This window comes from Stegostoma tigrinum, chromosome 10 (assembly GCF_030684315.1).
Source record: "Stegostoma tigrinum isolate sSteTig4 chromosome 10, sSteTig4.hap1, whole genome shotgun sequence".
Taxonomy (NCBI): Eukaryota; Metazoa; Chordata; class Chondrichthyes; order Orectolobiformes; family Stegostomatidae; genus Stegostoma; species Stegostoma tigrinum.
In genome coordinates this window covers 21017135-21042535 of record NC_081363.1, presented here as the reverse complement: position 1 = coordinate 21042535, position 25401 = coordinate 21017135, and the positions used below count along the sequence as shown (strand labels likewise).

The 25401-nt window shown below is 37.9% G+C and overlaps 1 protein-coding gene across 4 annotated transcripts in view; it reads left to right on the top strand.

Annotated features, from left to right (window-relative positions):
* Positions 1–25401, top strand: part of vrk1 (VRK serine/threonine kinase 1) — a 70642-nt gene that overhangs the window by 38372 nt on the left and 6869 nt on the right. For all 4 annotated transcript variants that reach the window (XM_048538140.2, XM_048538138.2, XM_048538139.2 and 1 more), the window contains 4 exons: positions 142–274; positions 8333–8453; positions 9651–9709; positions 11374–11552. In XM_048538140.2, coding sequence (XP_048394097.1) covers positions 142–274; positions 8333–8453; positions 9651–9709; positions 11374–11552 — 492 coding nt within the window. The remainder of the gene's footprint in view (positions 1–141; positions 275–8332; positions 8454–9650; positions 9710–11373; positions 11553–25401) is intronic.

Genomic DNA, 25401 nt, shown 5'->3' with positions numbered 1-25401 from the left:
GCTGCTTAATACCAAACTTCATTGTTGAGTTAACTATGGTGAGGGTGATTTCTTGGGACTCTCAAAGATTTATGATCTGGCTAGACTATTTTATGGCCCAGTATCTAGTCTGATTTTGTCTTGTAATTTATACTTCCTTAGGTATATTTAGTTGATTATGGCCTTGCATATAGATACTGTCCAGAAGGAGTACACAAAGAATACAAAGAAGATCCAAAGCGTTGCCACGATGGAACTCTTGAGTTTACAAGTATTGATGCACATAAAGGAGCAGGTATGGGTGAACAAGTTTTGAGAAAATATTTAATTATGTTTGGACCATCTTTCTCATTTAGAAGCATACACTGAGCTACCAGTACTCGTCTGGTTACCATGATTTAATTTTAATTTGTTCTGCAATGGAGCTCACTGCAGTTTGATGTCCTCATTTGAGTCATCGCATTACCTGTTTCCCCTAGAGGCGGCATGATCTATTTGCTCCTTGAAAGTTAAGGACCATTTTTGTGTGGTTGCTTATTAGATGGTTGTCTGTGTGACCGGTCTGAGATCTGTCCTGTTTGGCTGTCTCATGTGACTTTGCAGGGTTGTCTCATGCTTTTCCAGTGATTGCTGTTTGCCCAATTCAATAAAGCATAACGTTTTCAGGGCCCACCAGATACTAAAATTGATTTTTTTAATCAACCCGAGTCCTAGCCCCCCCCCCCCCCCCCCACCCCCCCCCCCCCCACCCCCCCCAACCAACTGCCATGCTTTCATAGTTTCTCATGTCCCTTCATGCTTGCTTTAAGATGGTCTTTTCTCAGCCTTATTTCCGTTGAACAATTAACTACCAACTCCCTTCCTAACTCCTGTGTTAACTAATCGTGTTTAGTATGCTCTTTCGTTGAATCTTGCCTTCCTGTTTCGAATCAGTTGTTAATACCTCTCTCCCCAAAGAACAATCCCTTGATGCTCCTATTCTTGCAAACTATTGCCCCATTCCCAGCATCTTTTTTCTTCTGTAATGACCTTGAGTACCATTGTCCCTTTGTCCTTTTCTGGTTAGCAAGACTTAACAACTATTACAAGATTAGCTCCTCAGGACCCCAAATATTTACAATCTGTTAATGACTTGGATACAGGGATCTAAAGTATCTTGACAAATTTGCATGTGATGCTAAAATAGGTGGGCTAGTAAGTTGCAACGAAGAAATAATTTTATAAACAGATATGGATAGGTTAGGTAACAGGTGACAAATTCTCAATGAAGTTTAACATGGATAAATGTGAGGTTATCCAGTGTGATCAAAGGAATAGCAAGGCATCTTATTATCTATTTGGAGAGAAACTTCAGAATGCTTTGGCACTGAGATCTGGCTGAATTGCAGTAAACTGGTGTTCGTGTACTGCAGGTGATAAGGAAGTGAATTGGAATTTTGACATTTATCACTAAAGGACTAGTCTATAAAGATAGACAATTGTTGCTGAGATTATACAAGGTATTTCTGAAACTGCAACAGGAGTTTTACATACAATATTTGGCAGCCTTATTCTGAGGGATATGGTTGTATTGGAAGCAGTTCAGAAGAAGGTTGATTCTAGAAGTGAGGGGTTTATTTTCTGAAGAAAGATTAAACAGTTTACCATCCTGTTCTCTCGATTTTCTAAGCATGAAAGGAAATGTAATTGAGGTATATATGATGCAGAAGGAGATTGACAAAGTAGACTTAAAGAGGATGTTTCTTCATGTGGCAATCAAGATAGGTCATAATTTTAAGCTAAGGGCTTGCAGATTTAAAACAGGTGAGCAGAAATTAATTCAGGCAAGAAGTTTTGAATCTATTGTACTTACTATCTGGAATATGGACATTGAGTAAATGGAAGGAGGAGATAAACAGATTTTTAATGAATAATGGGTTGAAATGTTAGAGAGCAGACTAGAAAGTGGAGTTGAGGCCAAGCTGAGATCATATCAAATAGTGAAGGAGGCTCAAGGTCCTCAATTGCCTACTCCTGCTCTTAGTTCTTATGTCTCTTTTTTGTCACATTTTAAGTCTGGGCCGAGCATTCCTGGGTATCCATGCTTGCATCTGTGCAATTAGATGTTGCTTTACATTTGCAAGTTATGATTTGTGTGATTGTGACAGCAGTAAATTTTCCCAAATCATCCTTTTGTTATTGCTCTAGCCTCTGTCTTGAGTGAATAGTCCATACTCCTGCAGTAGCTGGGTAGGCTGTTGTCTAGTTTCATCATTGGGGCAGCCAGAAAACTAGCTGTGAAGCTGGATGAACACAGCAGGCCAAGCAGCATCTCAGGAGCACTGTGCTGCTGAGATGCTGCTTGGCCTGCTGTGTTCATCCAGCTTCACACTTTATCTTGGATTCTCCAGCATCTGCAGTTCCCATTATCACAGAAAACTAGCTGTGATGGCTCTTCTTCCCCATCCTGCATACCACCTATAGAAATAGCCACGCATATACACTTAGACCACTTTTATTTCTAAACTACATTTTTGTAGCTGTAATGGGACAGCTGAGCTAGGAAAGCATGTAGTGCTGGAGCATTAATCTTCAGTACAATTGCCAACATGTTTCAATGAGATACCACACTCCAGTTCATTGCAGAAAATAAGAGTATGTGGTATAGGGAATGATATGTTGCCACAGGGTTTGTAGGTTATAGGGGGATGGGTCTGGCTGGGATGCTCCAAGGGGTGGTGTGGACTTGTTGGGCTGAAGGGCCTGTTTCCACACTGTAGGGAATCTAATCTAATTGATAAAAAAGATAAAAGATTGGCTAGCTGAAAGGAAATAGTAGGCATAAATGTGTCATTTTCTAGATAAAAGGATATAACAAGTAGCACATCACAGGAATCAATGCTAGGAACAGCAAATATTTGGAATAACTAGAATAATGATGTGGCGTATTACAAGGTGAATTAAATATCTAAGTAGGGGGGTTGTGCTTCAGCTGTAGGGAGCATTAGTGAACCATATCTGGAGTACTGTGTACCGTATTGGTGTGCTTGTATGAGGAAAGCTGTAATTGCATTGGAGGCATTTCAGAAAAGATTTACCAGATGAATACTTGGAAAAGGCAAGTTGTCTTACGAAGACAGGTTGGATGGGCTATGCTTGTCTCCACTGGAGTTTGGAGGAGTATGAGGTGACTTCAGTACAACATACAAGATCTTAAAGTCATGGCAGGTGCTTGAGGAAAGGATATGAGAGAAATCTAGAAATGAAGACCAGTGTTTATTTTAAAAAAAAGGCATCCAAAATTTATTTTCACTGAAGGTCATAAGTCTTTGGAGTACACTTCCACAAAAGGTGATGAAGGCAGAGTCTTTGAATACTTTCTGAGGCAGAGGATTGGGTTGGGGTTAGGAATAAGGTTAAAAGGTTATTGGAGTAGCCGGAAATGTGGATTAATCAAGTCAGCCATGACGTTATTAAAAACTGTGGAGCATATGTGCGTATGTTGTCAGGGCTGTTTGCCTTTGCAAATCCTCTGTCCTCAGCTGCTTCTTGATATCACATGAAAGGAAATAAATTGGTTAGAGAAGGGCATCTGTGATGCTGGGGATCTCTGGAGGAGGCAGAGATAGATCATCCGATCATAACTTCTGACTGAAAATGGATGCAAATGAATCCTCATTGTCCTCTGCTCTGATGTGCCACACTTCTCCCGTCATTGGGGATGTTCATAGTGGTGCAGTGTTCTCCTCCTCTGAGTTGTTTATCTCCCTTTTTATTTAATTAACCATCAGCTTTCTTGACCACTCTGTTTGCAAATTATCTAACTATTTATTTGTCATCCTATACTGAAGGAAGAGGAGTTTCCTTCAGTTGAAATTTGGGAACATTTAAATCATTGTCTTTGGTCCCCACTTGAACATTACCCTCTAGCCAATGGCTTTAACATTCTTTTTGGCAACTGTCTGTGAAAGATCAAGACTATTGCCAATACTGATGTCAGATTTGTCTCTGAAATGAGCATCTAACCACCTATCCAAGCCATCACCAAGGCCCTGTTTCCAGTTCTGTGGATTGTTTCAGCTTGTCTGCTGTTGAAACCCTCTTTCATCCTTTCGTTACATTCACATTTGCACTCTCAGCCAGTGTCTCGCATTCTACTGTCCATAACATTTCCTGAATCTTAACTCATGTCAAGTTCCATTTCTCCCATCATGCCTGACCTATATTGACTCCTGCTTAACTAACACCTATTAAAATTCCACATCTTGCATTCAGAATCTCCAGTGGCCTTCCTAGTCCCCAGCCATGCAATCTTCTCCAGTTGAATGATTTTGCAAAATGTGTTCATTTTATTCTGACCTCTTGAACGCCTCCAATTTTTATTACTTTTCTGCTGCTATGCCTTCAGTTACCAAAGCCCTGAACTTGGGAGTCTCTCCAAAAACCTCTGTCTTTCCTCCTTCAACGCACTCTTAATCTACCTGTTGGACGAAGTGTTTTAAAAAATGCAGTGAAATATGCCTTTAATGTTTCATAATGTTAAAGACAGTGTATAAAAGAAGTGGTTATTGTGTTGGTGATAATGGGAACTGCAGATGCTGGAGAATCCAAGATAATAAAATGTGAGGCTGGATGAACACAGCAGGCCAAGCAGCATCCCAGGAGCACAAAAGCTTTTGTGCTCCTGGGATGCTGCTTGGCCTGCTGTGTTCATCCAGCCTCACATTTTATTATCTTGGTTATTGTGTTGCATTGATCTCAGAAGTAAGGAGACACAGCACTTGATGGGATAGGGAAGGAAACACCTGAAACAATTGAAATAGTTACTGAAGTTTTTAGATGACTTGAAGTGCTAACAAGTTCACATTTTCTTTAAACTATGTCAGTTGGGCTACCATTTTACTTACATATAGTTAAAAAAAATCACTTAAAATATATTGCTGTATGTGATTGTGGATCCCATTCTTAAAAGGTTAGATTGGAAAGAACCAGTGTAAGCATAATTGATCTATATTTATGCTTTAAAATCAAAAAGTAAGGGTTTAACTTTGAATATGTTAAATGATGCATTCCATGACAATTCATTGACAAGAATTTGAGGTTTATATTCAGTCAATCTATTTTATAAGTTATTTGGCCTTGCTGTAGAGACAGATCACAAAGTAGGGCGTCCCTTTTATTTATGTAAGCTTGCAAGATTTAAGAAAAAGGAAATCTTTTTGACTTGACTATCACATCTTGCAAAATTATCCTTTCGTTTCATTGGCAAATTTCTTTTGGTTCAGAAGGGACTCTGGCTGCTTTGGAACAGTCTGGCTGTGAAACATCAGAGAAAGTGTTAGGAAAAAGTCCCAACTGCAACATCCTGTTAAATCCTAAAATTGGCTGCCATGTGTTCTGTTTTTGGCTTGTTCTAGTCTGGACAAGACTGGAATTATGGCTGCTTGTGCTAGACGAGATATGATTTTAATGTTCATATTGTTTATTATATACCATCTTTTAGATTCATGAAACATGCTGGGGCTGTTGTATTTGGTTGGTTTGCTTTATATTTATCTGTCCTTGCTATCCGTTCTATTCAAATTTATAATTCTTCAATCCTGATTTCTAAAGATTAAACTTGTGACATTATTTATCAGTTTAAAGCTGGATGCTGTTATAACTTTGGTTTAAAAAAGTACTGAAAGCAGTTGCCAAATAGGGAAAATTAAACTGCAGATAATTTGTGAAATTTGATGAATTGTGAATACCACGTTGGACGTGCTAAATGAAACAAATTGATAATGTTTTATTTGAACTTGGAATATTTGTTATAGAATTGTGCATACTCCAGGGTTGAAGAGGAAATATTAAAATTGATTGCTTGGATCAGGTGTGCATTTATCTCAAGTCAACTTGTAGAATAATTTGTAATGTGCAGTGTGAATTGCACAGTGAGAATAAATGGCACTTTAATGAATGTAGTCAGCTGTTAGAATGACCTTCCACCAGAGGCTGAATGACCCTTAACTAACTTGCCATTTATCTCAGGATAATCTCATTCATATGACATTCTGCTTATTAATAATTGGCTATCTCTACAGCTTGGTAACAATCTTTTAATATTATCATGCAAGGTCTGATTCTAGTCATCAGTAAGAAAGTTAGCTTAAACACTTGTCACATTAAACTATAACCTTTATACTCAACAGGCAAATTATCCATGTCTTTGTACAGATTGGAAAATTTCTTTGGTCAGTTTAACCATTGTAGAGTTGTGGATAATCTGGCATTCTTTTCACGTAATTTACAAAATATGTAAACATTATTTTGAACACAGCCCAGATTCGAACAATGTTGCATTGGGCAATAGGTTATTTTAAGAAATTCATCAAATCAAAGCCTATGTAGTTTACTTTCTGCTAATTTTGAAGTCTTGCATTCTTCCCAAGAGTTAAATCTGCTGTATCTCCTTTCAGTAATCTGCTAATTAATTGAAAGAAACAAGTGTACAGCTTCAATTGACCAATGGCCTCTTAACTGTTGAAGCTTATTAAGAAATACTGCTATAATAGAAATTCAAACCAATTTTAGAAGAAAAATGATCTGGTTGAAGTTGATTTCAGTCATTCAAGATTATTTCTCAAATCGGTCTCAAAGAAATGGAAAACCATACAACTTTAAAGAATGTGTTTCCTTTCTTTGAGCTTTCCATTACATCAATGTCCAGGAAACAACTGACCTCCTACTAGGTAATTGACTTGGACTGAGGGATTTTACCCGAGGTGTTAGTGATACCAGATTGTAATTTTAGTACGTAACATATACAGTATTAAATGAGCATTGGCAGCCATTGTGCTTCTCTGTGCTGCCTGCCATAGTTGTACATGCAAGTGCCTTTAATAACCAAGTATATAAATATTAAGGGAGGTCTGCATTTTGTGAATGTTATTTTCAAACAAAAATGTGCAAGCTGCAACCCTTCTAGAGGAGGCAGTGCCGTTTGCCCGCTATATAGCAAGCGAGATTTACAAAGCTTTTAATTTTCAAGTTCATGTAAAGATTGTTGTAAGTTGCTTCCTGAAATTCGTAAGCAGTTATAATGAAAACAGAAATTTTCTCGAACAATTCACTGGATCTGAAACATTAACTCTGCTTTCTTTCCACAGCTGCTGCCAGACCTGCTAAATTTCTCCAATTTTTGTTTTTGTTTGATTTCCAGCATCTGCAGTTCTTTATTCTTTTTGTTTAGTAGTGTGTTGTGTTTGTGAGCAGCTCTAGTATGTTCATCTTCATTATTCTGATTGTAGAACTAATCATTTTAAGCATGCAAGCACTTCCTATAAAATGTTGTTTCTTATTTGAAACCATTTTTGTATTAATTCAATAATACACTAAGGTGAGAAAAATGTTATTTCAGAAATTTTGTATAATTTAGGACTTGTTTTATCATAGTCTGAGTATTTCAGGAGATCAGTACAAATGTGTCAATACTTTTAATTTTGAGTCAAGGATCTAGGATAGTGTCAGATTGCGAACTGTGATTTGGTTATTTCTTCACATAGTATTGTGATACTAAATGCAGCCATCACCCACTGAAAAATGTCTATGATGAAAGTCAGTTCATATAAATATGCTGAAGTTGACCTCATTTATTTTGTAGCATTTCTTGTGTAACTCAGCAAAAACCTGGTTCTGTAATGATTCCACACTTAGAAAAACAAGTGTCATTGTGTTTCTCTTTCTCTCTGGCTCTGATTGCACTAAGTTGACAATATGAACTCTGTTTCAGAATCTAATGATTCCGTGCAAAGTCCTCTGTATGTTAGTTAATCAAAAATCAAAAAGTTTTTTTGGTTTGGACCACAATATGCCCTCATTTTTAGAACGTAAAATAAAAATTATGTTTGCAACATTGTGCTACACTGATAAATATCATTATTCCACAATAATTTCAACATAATTTTACATCATTCTGCTACTTTTTGTTCCAAATCAGAATCATACCTTGAGAGGATGGCAATTACACTATCTGACACCCTGACCCAGCCTTCCCAATTGTTTTGACTTATGATAGTATATGATATGACCTCTAGGTAGCATCTCTTAACAACAAGCCTTACAGCTGTGGCTTGCCCTAACAATTTTAACAATTTTAGAACAGTTTTACGACTACTCGACCTGTCCCTTCATTTAAAGAAATTTTAATTCATTTGTTAGCTATGTTGTATTTAAATGCAAATATCATTTCTGGTGAGCTAGTAAAATAACATTTGGCCTCCTTGTTCACTGAAGCGATGTTGATTTTGTTCATATGAATTGAAAAAAAGTTTTTAGCTCAATATTTCAATTGTAACTCCATTTACATGTTATTGAACAATGTGTCCAACTTCAGCTGCTTCCAGACGTGGTGACCTTGAAATCTTGGGATATTGCATGTTGCAGTGGCTCAGTGGGAGACTCCCCTGGGAGGATAATCTTAAGGATGCCAACTATGTCAGAGATGAAAAACTCAAGTAAGGACCTGATGGATGCCATCTTTAATGTAATTATGCAGTTCTCCATAAGCATTGACTTGGCTTTTTCCTTTCAATTGTGATAGACTGACTCTTTTCACTGTGCCCAACTGGCTAACTGTACTTAAACTACCTACTCCACTCTGTATATCTAGAGTATTCCATGGCTTCTGGCAAATTGTGTAGTGGGATAATCTTAAGAATTCCAACTATGTCAGACGAAAAACTCAAGAAGTGAATGAATATCATGTTGAACGTAGAGTACACCACAAAAAGTGGTGAAGAATTAGAAACTGAACGTATTCAGCATTGTCTTTTCAATGAAAAATCTAACTCAATTAAGAGTTATGGGGCAGACAGGAATTAGGAGTTGATGTCATAATCAGATCAGCCATAAAACAGGCTCAAGGGTTGAACACTCCTAAGTCTTGAGTTATAGCTAAGGAGCATACAAGCAGAATTACCTAAACTGCTTCTCGTGTTTACCTTTCTATGCATTTACCCAACCTTAAAATCCTCCTGATAACATTTTGGCTTCTTGCCCCTCATCTGTTTATTTCTACCTGGATTATTCAAATAGCAGTGAAACTTCTTGAGGCAGTTTGCTTTGTTAAAGGGATTATACCAATTTAAGTTGCTATAAAATGAAGCTCTATAAATTCGCCGGTAAATGAAGGGATAGAAACTGGAGTTCAAATTTACTGTAGACTTGATTGTAATGGATGATTAGCCAAAGTTTTCCTCCTTCGTGCCTTAAAGGTGATGACTACTATGACTTTTCTATTAGTGACTGATAAAGAGCTCTGTAGGTGCTGATGCTGCTTGTTCGTGTAAAACGTGAGGATTATTCTCCATTTTTTAGGTGGATTGGCCATGCTAAATTGCCCATAGTGTTCGCGGGGTGTGTGGGTTATAGGGAGATGGGTCTGGGTGGGATTCTTCAAGGGGCGGTGTGGACTTGTTGGGCCGAAGGGCCTGTTTCCACACTGTAGGGAATCTAATCTAATCTAATCAAAAAATTTCCCAACGTGAAATCTGGGTAATTTGTTTCTTACAATTGCACGAGTCGAGCTGCACTGCATTTTAATTTCTGATTTGGGAATTTGTACCCACTGTTCCTCACATCTTAAAAGGCTATACTGTGAACATAGCTGAAATCTTATTAAACATATATATTATTAAATTTTCCAATACTAGGTACAAAGGAGACATTCCAGGTTTGATCCAGAAATGCTTTCCTTGCAAAAATAAGCCAGGTATGAAATTCAAACTTCGTGTTTTTAATTAAATAAAAGTCAAATCTGTGGATGCTGGAATTCTGAAATAGAGTGAGTGCTGGAGAAACTCAGCATGTTTGGCAGTATATAGGGAGAGAGAAACAGAGGAGTCATGCTAGACTCAACTGAGTTCCCCACTCCACAGATGCTGTCAGTCCTGTTGAATTTCTCCACCACTTTCTAATGTCATTCCTTTCTATAATTATGTTTGATTTGGGCAACAAATGGGGGTTTGGAAAGGTGTTAACAGTGGAATTGGTGACTGGCTCAGTTTTCTTCTTAGTATGTAAATCAATTAATTTTCAGTAAACTATATTTTAAATGTCACTTCCCATCCAACTGTACTTGATTTGAACTTGATTCATTGATCACAATTTTATACAACAATGCTTGTTACAATTCTGGTAATGCGGAGTTCGGTCGCTACTTCTCACATTGTCACATTGTCAATCGTATACATAATTGATTATCTTGAGGGCAACTTTCTAACCTTTGTGTGTTAATAATGGTACTGTGCTTGTTTTCAGCAAAATGAGAATTTATTTGCTGTTTGGGGAGGAATGCCACTACATCATGGCATGGCATTCAGATAGGTGAATTGAAGTCGGACATGCCTTTGAATTGGCAGAAATTTGGTTCGGGGCACTAAAACTAATTAATAGCAATCTTGGTTGAGACTGTTAACTTGAATTATGTAAAATTGTAAGAAAATACTGCCTTTAGTTTTGTTGTGGTAAACCCGACAGCACTGCATTTGCTGAGCACTTTGTCATTTATATCGTACAAATTGATGGAATATTTTATTAAAAATGCATGGCATGTGGGCATAAGGATGTATTTATTGCCTTTCCGTATTGCCCTTGAAGATTGTGAGCTGCCTTCCTGAACCTCTGCTGTCAATAAGCTGTAGGGGGCTCCATAATACCATTAGGGAAGAAGTTCCACAATTTTGACCCTGTACTCCACACTGCAGAATGATCTATTCCAGAGGAAGATCAGATGTTTCTTTCAGCTGGTTGAAAAGTTGCTATACGAGTGTAAATTTGAGTAACTGCTGGAGAAGTGGGAGTCCTTCATTCGTCTTGTGAGCAAAACTTAAATGAGAGATTAATTTCTCTGTTTAGATGGAAGCTAAAATACCTTTCCAAGGAGTATTAAACATGAACTTATGTCTTTAAACTTATTTTTAATTTATTTGCTTGTCACACTCAGGACATAGTGTCTGATGTTAAATGTGATTCTGTGTTTGGACAACACTTTCTGAAAAATGCTGAATGTGATGAGCATAATGCCAACAACCTAATTGTGATCATAGAGTGCTCACTTATGTTTGCTTGAAGGGACATATGCACTTTGCAAGCCCCACTGATGATCTTAAATTGGGAGTTGGCATAATTCAAAAGCAACATGCTTAGTTTTGAACTAAACAAAAGCATGGATGTCAATAGTTATCTGATGCCTGAGGTGTTTCATTTGTGATGGCAATCAGCAGCCTTTCCTCAAGCGATATAAGTTGTTGCTCCATTTTAAATATGAAATGTGTGCATCTGAGTACATGACAAAAAGCTTCAAAAGCACCCCTTTTTGCAGTAGTATTCCAGTTCTGTACTGCAAGCATCTAAATGTTAATTTCTTTACTGCAGCTGAGTTGACAAAGTATTTTGAAGATGTGCTATCTCTGGGGTACAAAGACAGACCGCAGTACCAGAGGCTGAGAGACATCCTTAAGGAAGGACTTAAATCTATAGGCTGCATCGATGATGGTGTTTTGGTTTCAGGAGCATCTTCCAATGGTGACGCCCCAACAACGTCCAGACAACAGGTATAATTTCTGTTGTAATGTTTTCTGCTGTAAATCTCTTGTGTTGACAGTTGTGTAACCATAACCACAACAAGATGTGGGGAGGGAGGAAGCAGTGTGGTATGTTGATGTATTTAAAGTTATAAAAAAAGTAAGCTTGTTTGAATAAAAATGGTTCCCACCAGGTGAATAGTCAGACTAAATACAAGAAATACATATTGGGCAAGGGAAACCTTCCACATACTGCTCTGGAGTTTAGAATATCTTTTCATGATCTTGGTTGATGCAGAAATTAACTCAAAAATCAAGATCAGTTTGTACACATCTTTGAAAGAAAACACATTAAAGAATTCAAGGGCAGTGTGACTATAAAAGTGCATGCTGGCAGCATTCCCTCTACTACTTGAGTTTCTAATTTTGAAGCTCTTTTGGTCTGTTCTTGACACAATGGAACATGCACAGATTTGTTTAAAAGTTGAATGCAATTTTCCTTATTCATAATTTTATTTAAATTCTAATTTGAGTTCCGGCTTGCTGCACTGAGAACTGGGTACCTCGTCTGAATTAGTTCTGTTAAATCTGCTTGAAGGGAAAAGTAGATAGGTGGAACAAACTTTATTTGCTGCTAATTCGTTCTTGCTTATCATGGCAGTAATTCTGCAATCTGAGACCCTTCTGGTCACCACACTACCAGGAGGATGTGGAAGCTTTGGAGGGGCAGTACTGAAAAGGTTTGCTTGGATATTGCTTGATATCGGGGATTTTAGCTATGAAGAAAGATTGGCTAGATAGAGCTCGTTTCCACTGGAATGGAGGAGGTTGAGGCGCGACGTGATAAACCTTCTAAGATTTGAATAACATTAGATAGAGTGTAACTGAGGCGCTTTTCCAGGGTGGTGGGATCAGTTACTAAAGTTCAAGGTGCGAGGGGTTAAATTTAAAAGAGATGTGCGAGACACCTTTTTCACACAAGGGAGGGTGAGTGCCTGGAGCGTGCTACTCTAGATGGTGTTGGAAGCAGACACGATAGCATTCAATAAGCACCTGGACGAATACAAGAATAGAAAGGAAATAAAGGGATGTGGATCTTATAACAAAGAAACATAGAAGATGGGAGCAGGGGGAGGCCATTTGGCCCTTTGAGCCTATTCCACCATTCTTCATGATCATGGCTGAATGTCCAACTCAGTAGCCTAATTCTGCTTTCTCCCCATGACCTTTGATCCCATTCACCCCAAATGCTGTATCTAGCTGCCTCTTGAATACATTCAATGTTTTGGCATCAACTACTTCCTGTGATAATGAATTCCAAAGGCTCATCACTCTTTGGATGAAGAAATGTCTCCTCTTCTCCATTCTAAATGGTCTCCCCAAGTCCTCATACAATGACTCCTGGTTCTGGACACAACCACCTTCGGAAACATTCTCCCTGCATCTACTCTGTCTAGTCCTGTTAGAATTTTATATGTCTCTGAGATTCCACCCCCCCCATTTATCTGAATTTCAGCAAAAACTATCCTAACCTAGTCAGTCTCTCCTTATACATTAGTCTCACCATCCCCAGAAGCAGCCTGGTAAACCTTTGCTTTACTCCCTCATGAGCAAGGGCGTCCTCCCTCAGAAAAGGGAACCAAAACTGTGCACAATATTGTGAAGACAGTTTTAATATGGAAGGGCAAAATGTGTCAGTGCAGGCTTGGAGGGCCAAAGGGATTATTCCTTTGCTGTATTGTTCTTTGTTCTTTTCTTTGTTCATGGGACGTGGACATTACTGGCTGGACCAGCCTTTATTGCCCATCCCTCGTTACCCTTGAAAAGGTGGTGGTGAGCTGCCACCTTGAACTGTTGTAATCCACTTATTGAAGGTTGACTTATTGTACTGAATTCCAGGATTTTGACTCAGCAACAGTTGCTGCATTTTTTTTAAGTGTGGAAGTTTTTAGAATATTTGAGCATTGACATTGTAAAGTAGAACTACTTGGGTGAGTAGGGCATCCAGTCCTAATATAAACAAATTATACATGCAGTATGCAATTTTAGTTGAGCTTACTTACACTCAGAAAAACAATTATGTAAAAGTGTACAAGTGCTCTGTAGTACATTGGAGATGATGTTATTGAAATGATACTTTAATTCAGTTTATTTTTAAAGGTGAAAGACTTTTCTGGATTCTGTCTTGGGAGGTTAGGATATTTCTTGATTGGTGCAAAAAGAGGGTTATATAACAATAACATTTGTAACCGATATTAAACTTGCTCAGCTAAACTTTTACCCTGTGCTATTAGGATGTACAATTTCAAAGAGTGGGTTAACGGTGTGACTAATATTATTTGTTAATCAATCTTGCAGAAAATGATTATCTAGTTGTCTGTTTGAGGGTGCTTGCAACAGCAGTTATAATTCAAAATAGTTTCATTGTTCTCAGGCCCATAACATGCAATAAAAATGCAAAGTGTTTACTTATGTCTAAATGCATTAATCATGCAATTTGTAGAAAAACAGAATGAAGTTTATTAAATAAACCTCTTTTGCACTTTAACTTGGAAGACCAGTTTTGGTCTTGTTTTACAATGGATACATCATCTTTGACTAGGAAACAGAAACAAGAAACAGGCAGAAAAACAAGTTAAAAGCAGGAGCAGCCTTTCTAATGTAACCTGCAACCTAATAAGGTCAATAGACAATAGACAGTAGGTGCTAGAGTAAGCCATTCAGCCCTTCGAGCCAGCACCACCATTCATTATGATCATGGCTGATCATCCACAATCAGTATCCTGTTCCTGCCTTACCCCCATAACCCTTGATTCCACTATCTTTAAGAGCTCTATCTATCTCTTTCTTGAAAGTATCCAGAGAGTTGGCCTCCACTGCCTTCTGGGGTAGAGCATTCCATATATCCACCACTCTCTGGGTGAAGAAGTTTTTCCTCAACTCTGTTCTAAATGGCCTACCCCTTATTTTTAAACTGTGTCCCCTGGTTCTGGACTCACCCATCAGCGGAAACCTGCTTCTTGCCTCCGGAGTGTCCAATCCCTTAATAATCTTATACGCCTCAATCAGATCCCCTCTCCTCCTCCTTACCTCAAGTGTATACAAGCCCAGTCGCTCCAGTCTTTCAACTGGTTGATCTGATTATAACCCCAAATCTGCATTTCTGCCTTCTGTAATTTTTTGCTTAACATGAATCTGTCAGCCTCTGCCTTAAATGTTCAAGGACCCTCCTTCCACCATCTTGTAACCCTCAGAGAATTTTATTGTCTCAACTCTGTTTTAGATTGGTGACCCCAGATTTTTAAACTGACTTCTAATGCTAGAGCCTTCCACAAAAGAAAATCTCTCTCCAGCTGAAGACACCCCAGGATTTATGTTTTGATCAAGTTACCTCCCACTATTGTAAATTATAGTGAGTGCAATCCTAGCCTTGTCCAACCTTTCCTCCTAACACCTTCCCTCGCCATTAAACCTGCTTTGACCAACAGCCAACACATTTACACCCTAAAATAAATTGACCATTACTGTGCGCTGTATTCCAGATAGTCTCATCAGTGCTGTGTATGACTGATGCCTAACATCCTGACTGTTGTATTCCATTCTCCTTTCAATAAAGGGAAATCATCTTTGACAGACCTAGGGTTTCTGGATGAAGTACCTAGTAGACTAGATGGAGAAGCAGTGGATGTTGTGCTGTTGGATGTTCAGAAAGCTCTTGATAAAGTCCCCCATCAGAGGTTAATGTGTAATATCAAAGCCTGAATAAGGATTGGTTATCAGGCAGGAAGCAAAGTAGGAAAAAATGGGTCATTTTCAGGCTGCAAGTCTTTGATAAATGAGGTACCACAAGGTTAATTTCTTGGGGCCTCAACTAAGGACAATGGGGAGAAAGCAGAAAAGTGGTATTAACTTGGAGGATTAGTCATGGTCGTGTTGAATGGTGGACTGGACACAATGACTGAGTAGTTTGCTTTTGACCCTATGTTTTACATTTTCTGTGATTTCTTGGAACATTTTCCCCATGACGGGTTAAGCTAACTGGCTATAATTTCATGTTTTCTGTCTCCCTCCTTTTTTGAATAGTTACATTTACTACTTTCCCATCTCCTAAGACTGACCCTGAATTAGGTGCGTTTTGGAAAATTAAAACTAATATTTTGACTATTTCAAACAATTCCTTTTAAAGTCCTAGGATAAACTTCCTCAGTACTTGTCAGCCCTGCAACAACAGCAATTCACCGAATACAACTTTGTTATTTTCCTGAGTTCTTCCATCCTTACCATTTTCTGATTTGTTGCCGCGTCTGAGATGTCATTTGTATCCTCTTTACTGAAGACTGATGCAAAATATCTGTTCTATTCACTTATTTCCTTATTTTCCATTAGTAATTCTTTAGTTTTGCTTTCAATAGGACCGACCCTAATTTTGTTTGCTGTTCTCCTTTAAATATTTGTGGAAATTATTTTTATATTTCTGGCTAGCTTTCTGTTGTCCTGTAATTTTGCCCCTGTCACTATTTGGTCATTTATTCATGTTTTATATTCTGTCCAATCTTCTGATGTATCAGCCCTCTGCACAGATGTATGCCTTTTCTTTTTATTTGAGGCTATCTATATATTTCCAATCTATCTCAAATAGTTAGTCTCTCCATTTTAACTTTTCTTACAGCTGGTGAGTATTTATTCTGTAGATTCTGAAATATCCTCTTAAATGTCTGCCACTGCATCGCCATTGACATGCTCGTGAACCTAATTTGCCAATTTGTTTAAGTAAACCGAAAGAACTGCAGATGCTGTAAAACAGGAACAAAAAACAAAGTTGCTGAGGAAGCTCAGCAGATCTGGCAGCATGCGTGAAGGGAAAAACAGAGTTAATGTTTCTGGTCCAGTGACCCTTCCTCGGAAGGAGTCAGTTTGCCAATTTACTTAGCCAGCTGTGCTTCCATGACCTCGCAATTCTCAGTCCTTAAACTTGAGGGTCTTGAGCCTGGTCCTTTTTCTCTCACTTGGAAAGTAGAATTCAGCCATATTGGGTGCTGTGAGCCAAGAATGCCTTCACTGAAATCACAAATCAATCCTTTCTGATTGTGCAATACCAGCTAAAGTATGTCATGTTTCTGGAGGCAACCAGAGAGCTAGCCCAAAGTCATTCTATGATCTCCTCATCTAGGCTAACTTTGCCTGACCAACTGCCAATCTATGCAAAAAAAATCCCAGTATTTTTGCCATGCCTTTTTGACAGGCTTTCATTATTTTTTCCATTGCATTTCACCCTGGCATGCGGTTATTGTAAAGGGGCCTGTATTTCACTAGTACAAACGACTTCTTGCTTCTATTGTTCAAATCCCTTCAAATTGTTCCCACATCATCGTTTCCTGAATTTGGCTCATCTCTCTCTCTCTCTGTTGTGCCCATGCCATCATTAGCTAATCCAGCAATTTCTCCACCTTTCCTCATTTCCATTCATTCTGAAATGTCCTACATCCTTCAAGATTCTGAACCCAATTCAAATCATCCTGCAGCCGTACCTTTACATTGGTTACCAGATTGTACTTATTAAGTTTTTGCTTACACTCATATTTGTTTTGGTTCCATTACAATGTGCATTCAGGTACAGTAGCTTTTAGTTGTATCATTTTACTCCTTGTAAATCCTGGTCTTTATTTATTGGTTAAATCTTAGATCATATTCTCTACCCATTTCAGTCACAGTCTATTATTTTCTATATGAGTATCTTTTTCTTTGGCATTGATTGTACACTTGGATCCACAACATCTCCCTAAATTTAATTCTTTGTCCCCAATATTTTAAAATCTCTCTACTTCCCTAATTAGGCAGTTGATGCCTGGATTTTCCTGAATGTTGAATAAGTCTGTGAATTCTGAACACCGTGTCCTCTTTCAGTTTTTCTGATTATTTGACATTTGGGTGAAATGGTTTTTCAAAACATACATGTTTGTGCACTACTGACATTTAATACAAAGGAACGGGGTTGATTTGCTGGAAATGAAGTGAAGTTGATGCTTGGATTCAGTTATAACTCTGTAGATTTTGTCTTGACTGGCTGCATTCAAAAGCCATGAGAGAGGCTGCTGCAAATGTTCATTCGTTTATTCCCAAATAAACTGGGTGAACAGTAGAAGGGAGTGCTTATTGGCCAAAGACAATTGGCCCATTCATATTGAAGCTATTTGAATAATTGATAAAGATCAGCTAAGAACTAACACTTCAGAGATTGTCATTTAAGCTACAGCAGATTCTGCAGCGTGTCAGTATCAATGAGGCAGCTGGCTATTGCAGATGGATAGCTGCCCAGACCAGTTCCATCAGCATATGTCACATATACAGGCACTCCTTTGATGCACCCAATAGACAGTATCTCTCATTTTGGTTTTCAATAGGGTTTACTTCCTAGTTTGACTTTCCTGTTTCTATGTGGTTACACCAAAACCATTTCTTTAGGAATTGTGCGGTGTATAGCATCAAGTCGTATCTATCAGGGAAAACAAAGCTCTATGTATGGTTAATTTTATATGTAACGGTCAGCTAGTGTAACCCATTGGTTTATGAATTGCAACATGCATTTCTGGAGCACAATTTGTGTAGAAAAATAATCAATAGTACTTCACTATAACATAATCAAACAAATAATAGATGAGGAAATTAGTTATTAGGGTAGCTGACCAAATGCTTGTTTAGAGAATTGGGCTTTAAAAACAATTTTGAGGGAGGTGAGGGAGATGAAGTTTTAGACTGGGAATTCCAGGGGCAACCATTGGTTGGGCAAAGTAACTCAAAGTTCTTCAATTGAAGTTGAAGCATAAAGGGAAAGAGTGATGGAGAAGCTAGAGGCATTAGGCCATAAAGTAATTTAAGCACAAGTGTAATGAACCTTAATCAGTTCTTTAAGTTTGTTCAAGGTTGAGGTAGCAGATTTTTAATCAGTAAGAGGAAAAGGCAGGAAAGCACAGTTGAGGATTATCAGGTCAGCCATAATCTCATTGAATTGCGGAGCAGACTTACACTGAATGGCTCCTACTCCTGCATCTTATGGTCGCCTTAAACGTGATGAGGGTGGAATACTTGGCGGCGGTGTGGCACATTAAATATAGATTAATGCATAAGTATGTGTTGACGGGTAGCACAGTTATAGATAACTTAAATAATGGTAGATCAACCAGAAAGCATTGGAATAGATGATTGACAGATGTGTGGATGAGGTTTGCATCAGTTGGTGAAGTGATGTAAAAGGTCCACTAGTTTAGAAAGTTACAAAAGAAAAATATTCATTTTCCTTTTAACCCATTAATTTTTCTTGCTGTGTACGACTGTTGTTTAAATACACAGCATAGGCAGAGCACTGAAATGACAGAAAATCTGTTGGCAAGAATGCCCCAATATATGGGATAGAAATGATATTTCTAAGCCCATCTGAATTGACAGATTCATTGTTTATCTGCTCAAACCCTAAAATCTCAATGTGGAGTGGTTAGCCTGTCATGGAGCTTGAACAAGCTACCTTCTGATTGGAAGAAGTATGATACTAGTTGAACTAAATTTGCACTCCATTGGAACACACATTACACTAAGGCTGAAATACTAATTTTGTACCGTTGACTGACTAGGTAAATATTGTAGTGTTGAAAGTATTTTCCACATTGGCATAACTGATCAAACATGTTTTACAATCCTATAAAAATGAGCATTAGGTAACATATTCTTCATGTTTTGAAATATCTGAACACTGGATGTGAGTTTGCTCGCTGAGCTGGAAGGTTAGTTTTCAGACGTTTCGTCACCATTCGAGGTAACATCATCAGCGAGCCTCCAACGAAGCGCTGGTGTTATGTCCCGCTTTCTATTTAGGTTTCCTTGGGTCGGTGATGTCATTTCCTGCGGTGGTGATGTCATTTCCAGTTCTTTTTCTCAGCGGATGGTAGATCGGCTCCAAATCAGTGTGTTTGTTGATGGAGTTCTGGTTGGAATACCATGCTTCTAGGAATTCCTAGAAGCATGGCATTCCAACCAGAACTCCATCGACAAACACATTGATTTGGAGCCAGTCTACCATCCGCTGAGAAAAAGAACTGGAAATGACATCACCACCGCAGGAAATGACATCACCGACCCAAGGAAACCTAAATAGAAAGCGGGACATAACACCAGCGCTTCGTTGGAGGCTCGCTGATGATGTTACCTCGAATGGTGACGAAACGTCTGAAAACTAACCTTCCAGCTCAGCGAGCAAACTCACATCCAGAACCTCAACCTGAGCTCCAAATCTTCTCAAAACTTGATATCTGAACACTTTTTTTTGGCAAACAAAACTGCCCCTTAAATGAATTCGCAACTTAAGTTCTGTGGGATGTTTGAGACACAAGGTTGCTTTTATAGACTAAATAATTGTCTTTTTTGGTGTCACTGGTAATGAGGGAGAAGAAAATTATCCAAAAATTTCCATTTCTGAATGTTTTTCCAGTGATGACTCCTGCAAGATAGGCATTTACTCAACTGGAGTGTGGAGGATTTACCCTAATCTGCTAGCATATGCTCTCTCAGTTTACATACACGGATGACCGTTTGAGTGTGAGGTACCACTGTCTTGCTGACGCTTGCTTACAAAACCTTCAGGGAAATCAGGAAGGAAATAGTAACTGAGTAAAACTGTTAAGTGAAAAATGAGAATTTCTGAAGTCGTGTGAAATCTTGATTAAAGGTTTACTTTTGAGATTAGTTTTTAATCTAGGGTTGTACTGTGTCTGTAATTGTTCTACAGTGGAACAAAGTGATGGATTAAATAGCACTTTAAAAATTTTATAACTCTTAGTTGACCTGCTACCTCATGATTTTGATGACATATGGTAATATCAGTGTCTGAATGCTACTAATCAGAGCTGCAGACAGGCAGGGGAGGATGTACCTCGTACACTTAATCAGTGTAGTTTACATATGGAACTTGCCGCTCGGGATCTGCCCTGTGCCAGCTGAGGGTTATGTGCCCACTGCAGTTATTGTGTGTAATTATCAAACCAATCTGTTCAGCGCAGCAGGGTTTAGATGGTAATGATGAGGCAGAGATGAAGGGAAAAGATGCACACTACTCTTTGGTGGCTGTGAATCCTAGCTGTTGATTCATTACTGCACATCGAAAGGAATACTCTTAGCAACCTGCTGTTACATTTTCAATGTAAAATCAGCCATTGTAGATATGAGCCACTGTGGCCTGTTGATTACATCTAGCAGCTATTGGCCAAGATAGTAGCGCACAAAGCAGTGACATAAACCCTTAAAAAAGAGAGGGGGGGGGAAAAAGCCAGATTTCATTAACAGCTACACAAAACCCTTTTTTCATAGGCAGTTGGAAAGCTATAACGTCTTCAAAAATGAAATGCACTGTTAAGTAGCAGTCAGCATGTTAAAATAATTACTGTGATTAGAGTATAAGCTAGTTGTTGCTAAACATTCTAAAACTTGTTCGGAATTATTATGAAATGATGAAATAGAATGTAGAATTCCCTGGACAATACCCAAGATTTAAAATGGAAATTGAAGAATCTCAACAATTTGTTGAAACATGGAGGAAAATTAGCTGTATTCAGCTTCTTGGGCCAGCTAGTATGAACAGTGATCCTTGTATTGATTCTTTGGCTGAAGTTGCCATTTGGCTATGGGAAAACAATTAGCTACACAATGATCTGCCATAGTATTTGACTAATTGCAGCTTAAATCTTGTCTTTATCCTTTTTATTATCTGCTTATCTAGGCTGCTATCCAAAACTTGTAAAGCAAATATGAGGCCTTTTCTTAAAAAAAACTTGGATTATTACTTGTATCTGTTACTATTGTACATTGTTCAGATGCCAAGATGTTATTTTCTTGTAAGGCGGTTTCAAATGTGTACACATTTCAGTATATTTTTATTTTGTTGTAAGTATTTCTTAAATCAATAAATCGGAGTATGCAGTCAAAATTGCTCTGTTCATTGCTTCAAATGTGCATTTTTGCTAATATTCCTATGGTGCTTGTCATTTAAGTAGCAGTGCTTGCTATCTTGTAAATGGTTATTAAACATCAGATGTTTATATCAACTTCGCTGAATATTCTGACTTACAGCGATGCAAGTGGTGTCAATTTGCATTTTATATAAGCTGGCTATATACACATCCATGAATAATCCACTGTTAGTTTTCCAATAAGAACAATTAAATTGAAATTTTACGATGGACTTGAGGTAGAATTATTCTTTTGCCTCATGGTGGTGTCTCATTCTGAGGCAGTGTTTTAAGTGATGTTTGTTTTAAATTTGTGAGTGCCTTGAATGTAGATAAAAGTTAATAAAGGGCTTCAGCGTGTAATCTTTTTTAAAGAAAAGGAGACTGAGTGGCAACCAAAAACTTAGCTGAATTGATGGCTTTAATTGAATGCCTTAAGGGGGGAGAGCGCGATGAGGTTGAGGGAATTTCTAAAGCATTAAATCTAACCAGCTGAAGGCTTATGATGGATAAAGTGAATGTCTGTAGACATACTGAGAACTTGAAGACACAAGGTTTGAGTTGAAGGATGTTATTGTATTGAAGTAGGAAGGGCAGCACCATGAAGTGATTTTAATGTAAGGAGGATAATTTTAAATACAACTTCATACCTGCGTGCAACTACAGAATGGAGTGCAGTCTTTTTGAATTCATCTAGCTAGTGACTACATTCCATCAGTGTAAGTTTCCTGGTCCCATCTTTTAAGCTTTTATGTCTGGGTGGAACAGTTGTGATTTTCAGTACTTAGTCTGATCTTTTTATAAAATTAAAAAAACATGACATAAGCCAACAGACGTGTCCAAACTTTAAGTGCTTCTTCCCTTGTTACTTTGGCTTTGAATTAAGCATCTTTTTACACTGGATGCTGTATTTTGAAATTTATCTGCATTGCAATTAAATGAAATATTAACTGTTGGTAAATAGTTAATTTTTCTTTAATTATTTTCTGTTTATAGCTCTTTTCCTTTTCCACACCCACCCGATGGATTAACAAATCTGGATACAGAGAGAAAATACTCTTGGCTGTTAGGTTAGTTGGTTATAGAATAGTCTAGCAGAAGCCTATAAATGGTTCCTTTTTCAGATTATGTAATGGAGACAAGAAGGACAGGAATGTTTATAAAATTGCATAGCAATCAGTTATGTAGCACATTTGAATTATTCAGAGATGAATATGGTGCTGGATCACTTTGCAATTAGTTTCAAACCCACACTATTCAACATTTTTGGCTTATTCTATCCACCGAGTCAGTATATGATTTACTGGTTGACTGTCCTGCCACAGCCTGCTGCCGTTTTTGTAGCAAATTTTATTATCTGTCCTAGATGAACAGAATTATATATCCCTAAACAGGTTTGAGGGTTTTACATGCTTACATATGCTAGCATCAATCTTCTGACTTTAAGGCATTTCAAAACAAAAACCACACTACTTTATAGAAATGCAGCGAAATGGAAATGGACACTGAAAGAGGTAACTGATAGTTTGTGCATTGTTAGGTTTTAAGGAAGGCAGTAGAGGTGTGAGGATGAGCAGTTTTGGAAGGGAATTCTCTTGTATAGAGACTAGCTGGTTAAAGATTTGGCTGCTAAAGGTAATGCAAGATGAAGAAGAAAGGACAGAGTGAGATCCTTGAACAACTTCAAACATAATGTTTGAAGCAGCAGACAAAGCCATTGCTGGATGTACTCTGGTTATGACTTGCAAGGTAAGAGGAACAAGGGGACCGAACATCAGGATAAAAATTGAAGGAGAAATCAATTCTGTGACCATGGAGTACAAAATTGAATGGGATGAGAAGTGTTTGTTTTGGTCATTGAGTACAAGTTGCTTGTAACACTGGGGCCATTTTAGTGCAGGTGGCACGGGCAGAAAACTCCTTTGGAGAAATTTGAATGTGAGGTTGCAGAATATGTGCGCTCGTAATTAGGAGATAACAGCCTATCTAAATTATTTTCAAAGGAAGGGGTTTGCACAGCAACAGATGGGTCAGTAGTTTAGAGAGAAGTAGGTGATGAAATAGCGGCAGATAGTACTGAGGGAAGGAAACCACTTTATATGTAAACTAGCAAAAAGAACCAGGATTGGAAGTTGATTCATCTCTGGGTTTTCAGTTGCTAATAATTTTCTGCATATCAGTGTGAATGTCAATTAGCCAATGACCAAGACTCCTGCAACATGACAGTAGTTATTACTTCGTGACAGAGCTACTTTCTCTTTGTGTAGCTTGAAGTATCTTTTGATATCATCTTCAAACCACTTGTTGCCTTAAATAGTCTTGACACCATATACAGTAAGTTTATTGTTCGTTCCCCATCTTTCTGATGGTGATTCTGTTCACTGAATTGAGCATTCATTCATGAATTCATCAGAGTTATAATGTACCAAATCAGTGTTCATATAAAAAATCTTGAAGTAATATAACTAGTCCTTTTCAAAAAGGAAACAATTTTTGCCAAGAGTATATCTAAACTTTATAATGGGGTACGTTTAGTTGTTTGACAGCCAAAATGAATTATTGGTATGTCTAGTCAAAATGCTTCCACTGTAGGTCAGAATAAAAATTTGTGCAGAGACGTGCGCACATTGGACATTGTTCTACCAGAAGCAAGAATATTCTTGAAATAAAGAATTTTGCAAAAGGTGGTTTGAACAGGGATAAATAATGACCAACGAAATTTGGAGACCCTTATAAACGATCTATGATACCTGAGATTACAGCTTACTCTTAGTGAACTTTGCTGGATGAGATTTTGCCACAGGAATCATTTGATATCGTGATAAGGAATTCACCATTTTAGACATTTGATATGAAAACCCTGTTTGCTTTCTGTTTGAAGTCATTACTATTTTTTACTTCTGTCCACCATGTGTTTGTGTGCGTCCAGCAAGAAATTTGTTTGGACATCCCGTGTGATGTGCTTGAAAACTTAAAAGTTCACCCAGTTACTCCTGCCAATTGCCTGAATCATTAAAAAGAAACTTGCATTTATAAAGGGCATTTTATGACATTGAGATCCCAAAGTGCTTTACAACCGATGAAGTATGTTAATTAAGTGCAGCTAAATTCTAATCTTGGAATTGCAGCAGCCATTTTGCATGCAATGTTCCACAACGAATTGTGATAACTAAGTAATCTGTTAATACTGTAAGTTGGGGTCTGAGTATTGGCTGGGGCATGACTGAAGAATTATCTTGTTCTTAAAAATTGTGCCACAAGATTGTTTACAGCCATGTGAGATGGCAGACTGTGCCACTGTTTAAATAAGGATCCAAATGATGGCAACTCTTTTTATACGTAGCCACTTGCAGCATTTCAGCCTAAGGTTAAATTTGTGCTCTCGAGTGCTTTAACAAAATTGGTGTTTCTATTTACACCATTTTCATGTTGAGGTGATTGCATTCATTTCATCTAGATATATTGAAGGAGATGTCTTGAGACCACGTCTAAGTTTGTTGCAGAAATTGTGCCTAAGATGCTTTTAATTTGAGAAATTGCAGTGCTGAATTTTTGCTTTTGTCTCCTCTGTGGTTAGAGTTGTATAAATCAGTGCAGTTCAGCTTTATGTAAAGGTGGAGAGAACCTAAGCTCAAGAGAAAGCTGAACAATGATTTTGAACTCCATTAAAACATCAGTTTATTCATGATGTTAGGTATAACATTGCCATTTTCTTTGAACATTGCAAACAAATTCATGTTTTTTTAATTCCAATCAAAATGGAGCCAGTACCAATATAGCACCATAAAAGCGCTGCTGTAGGTTAACTTCAGGTATGGTTACTGTAAGACAGGAGATACACTGATTACAATTTAAAGTAAATGAAAATGTGGTCTTTACAATAGTTA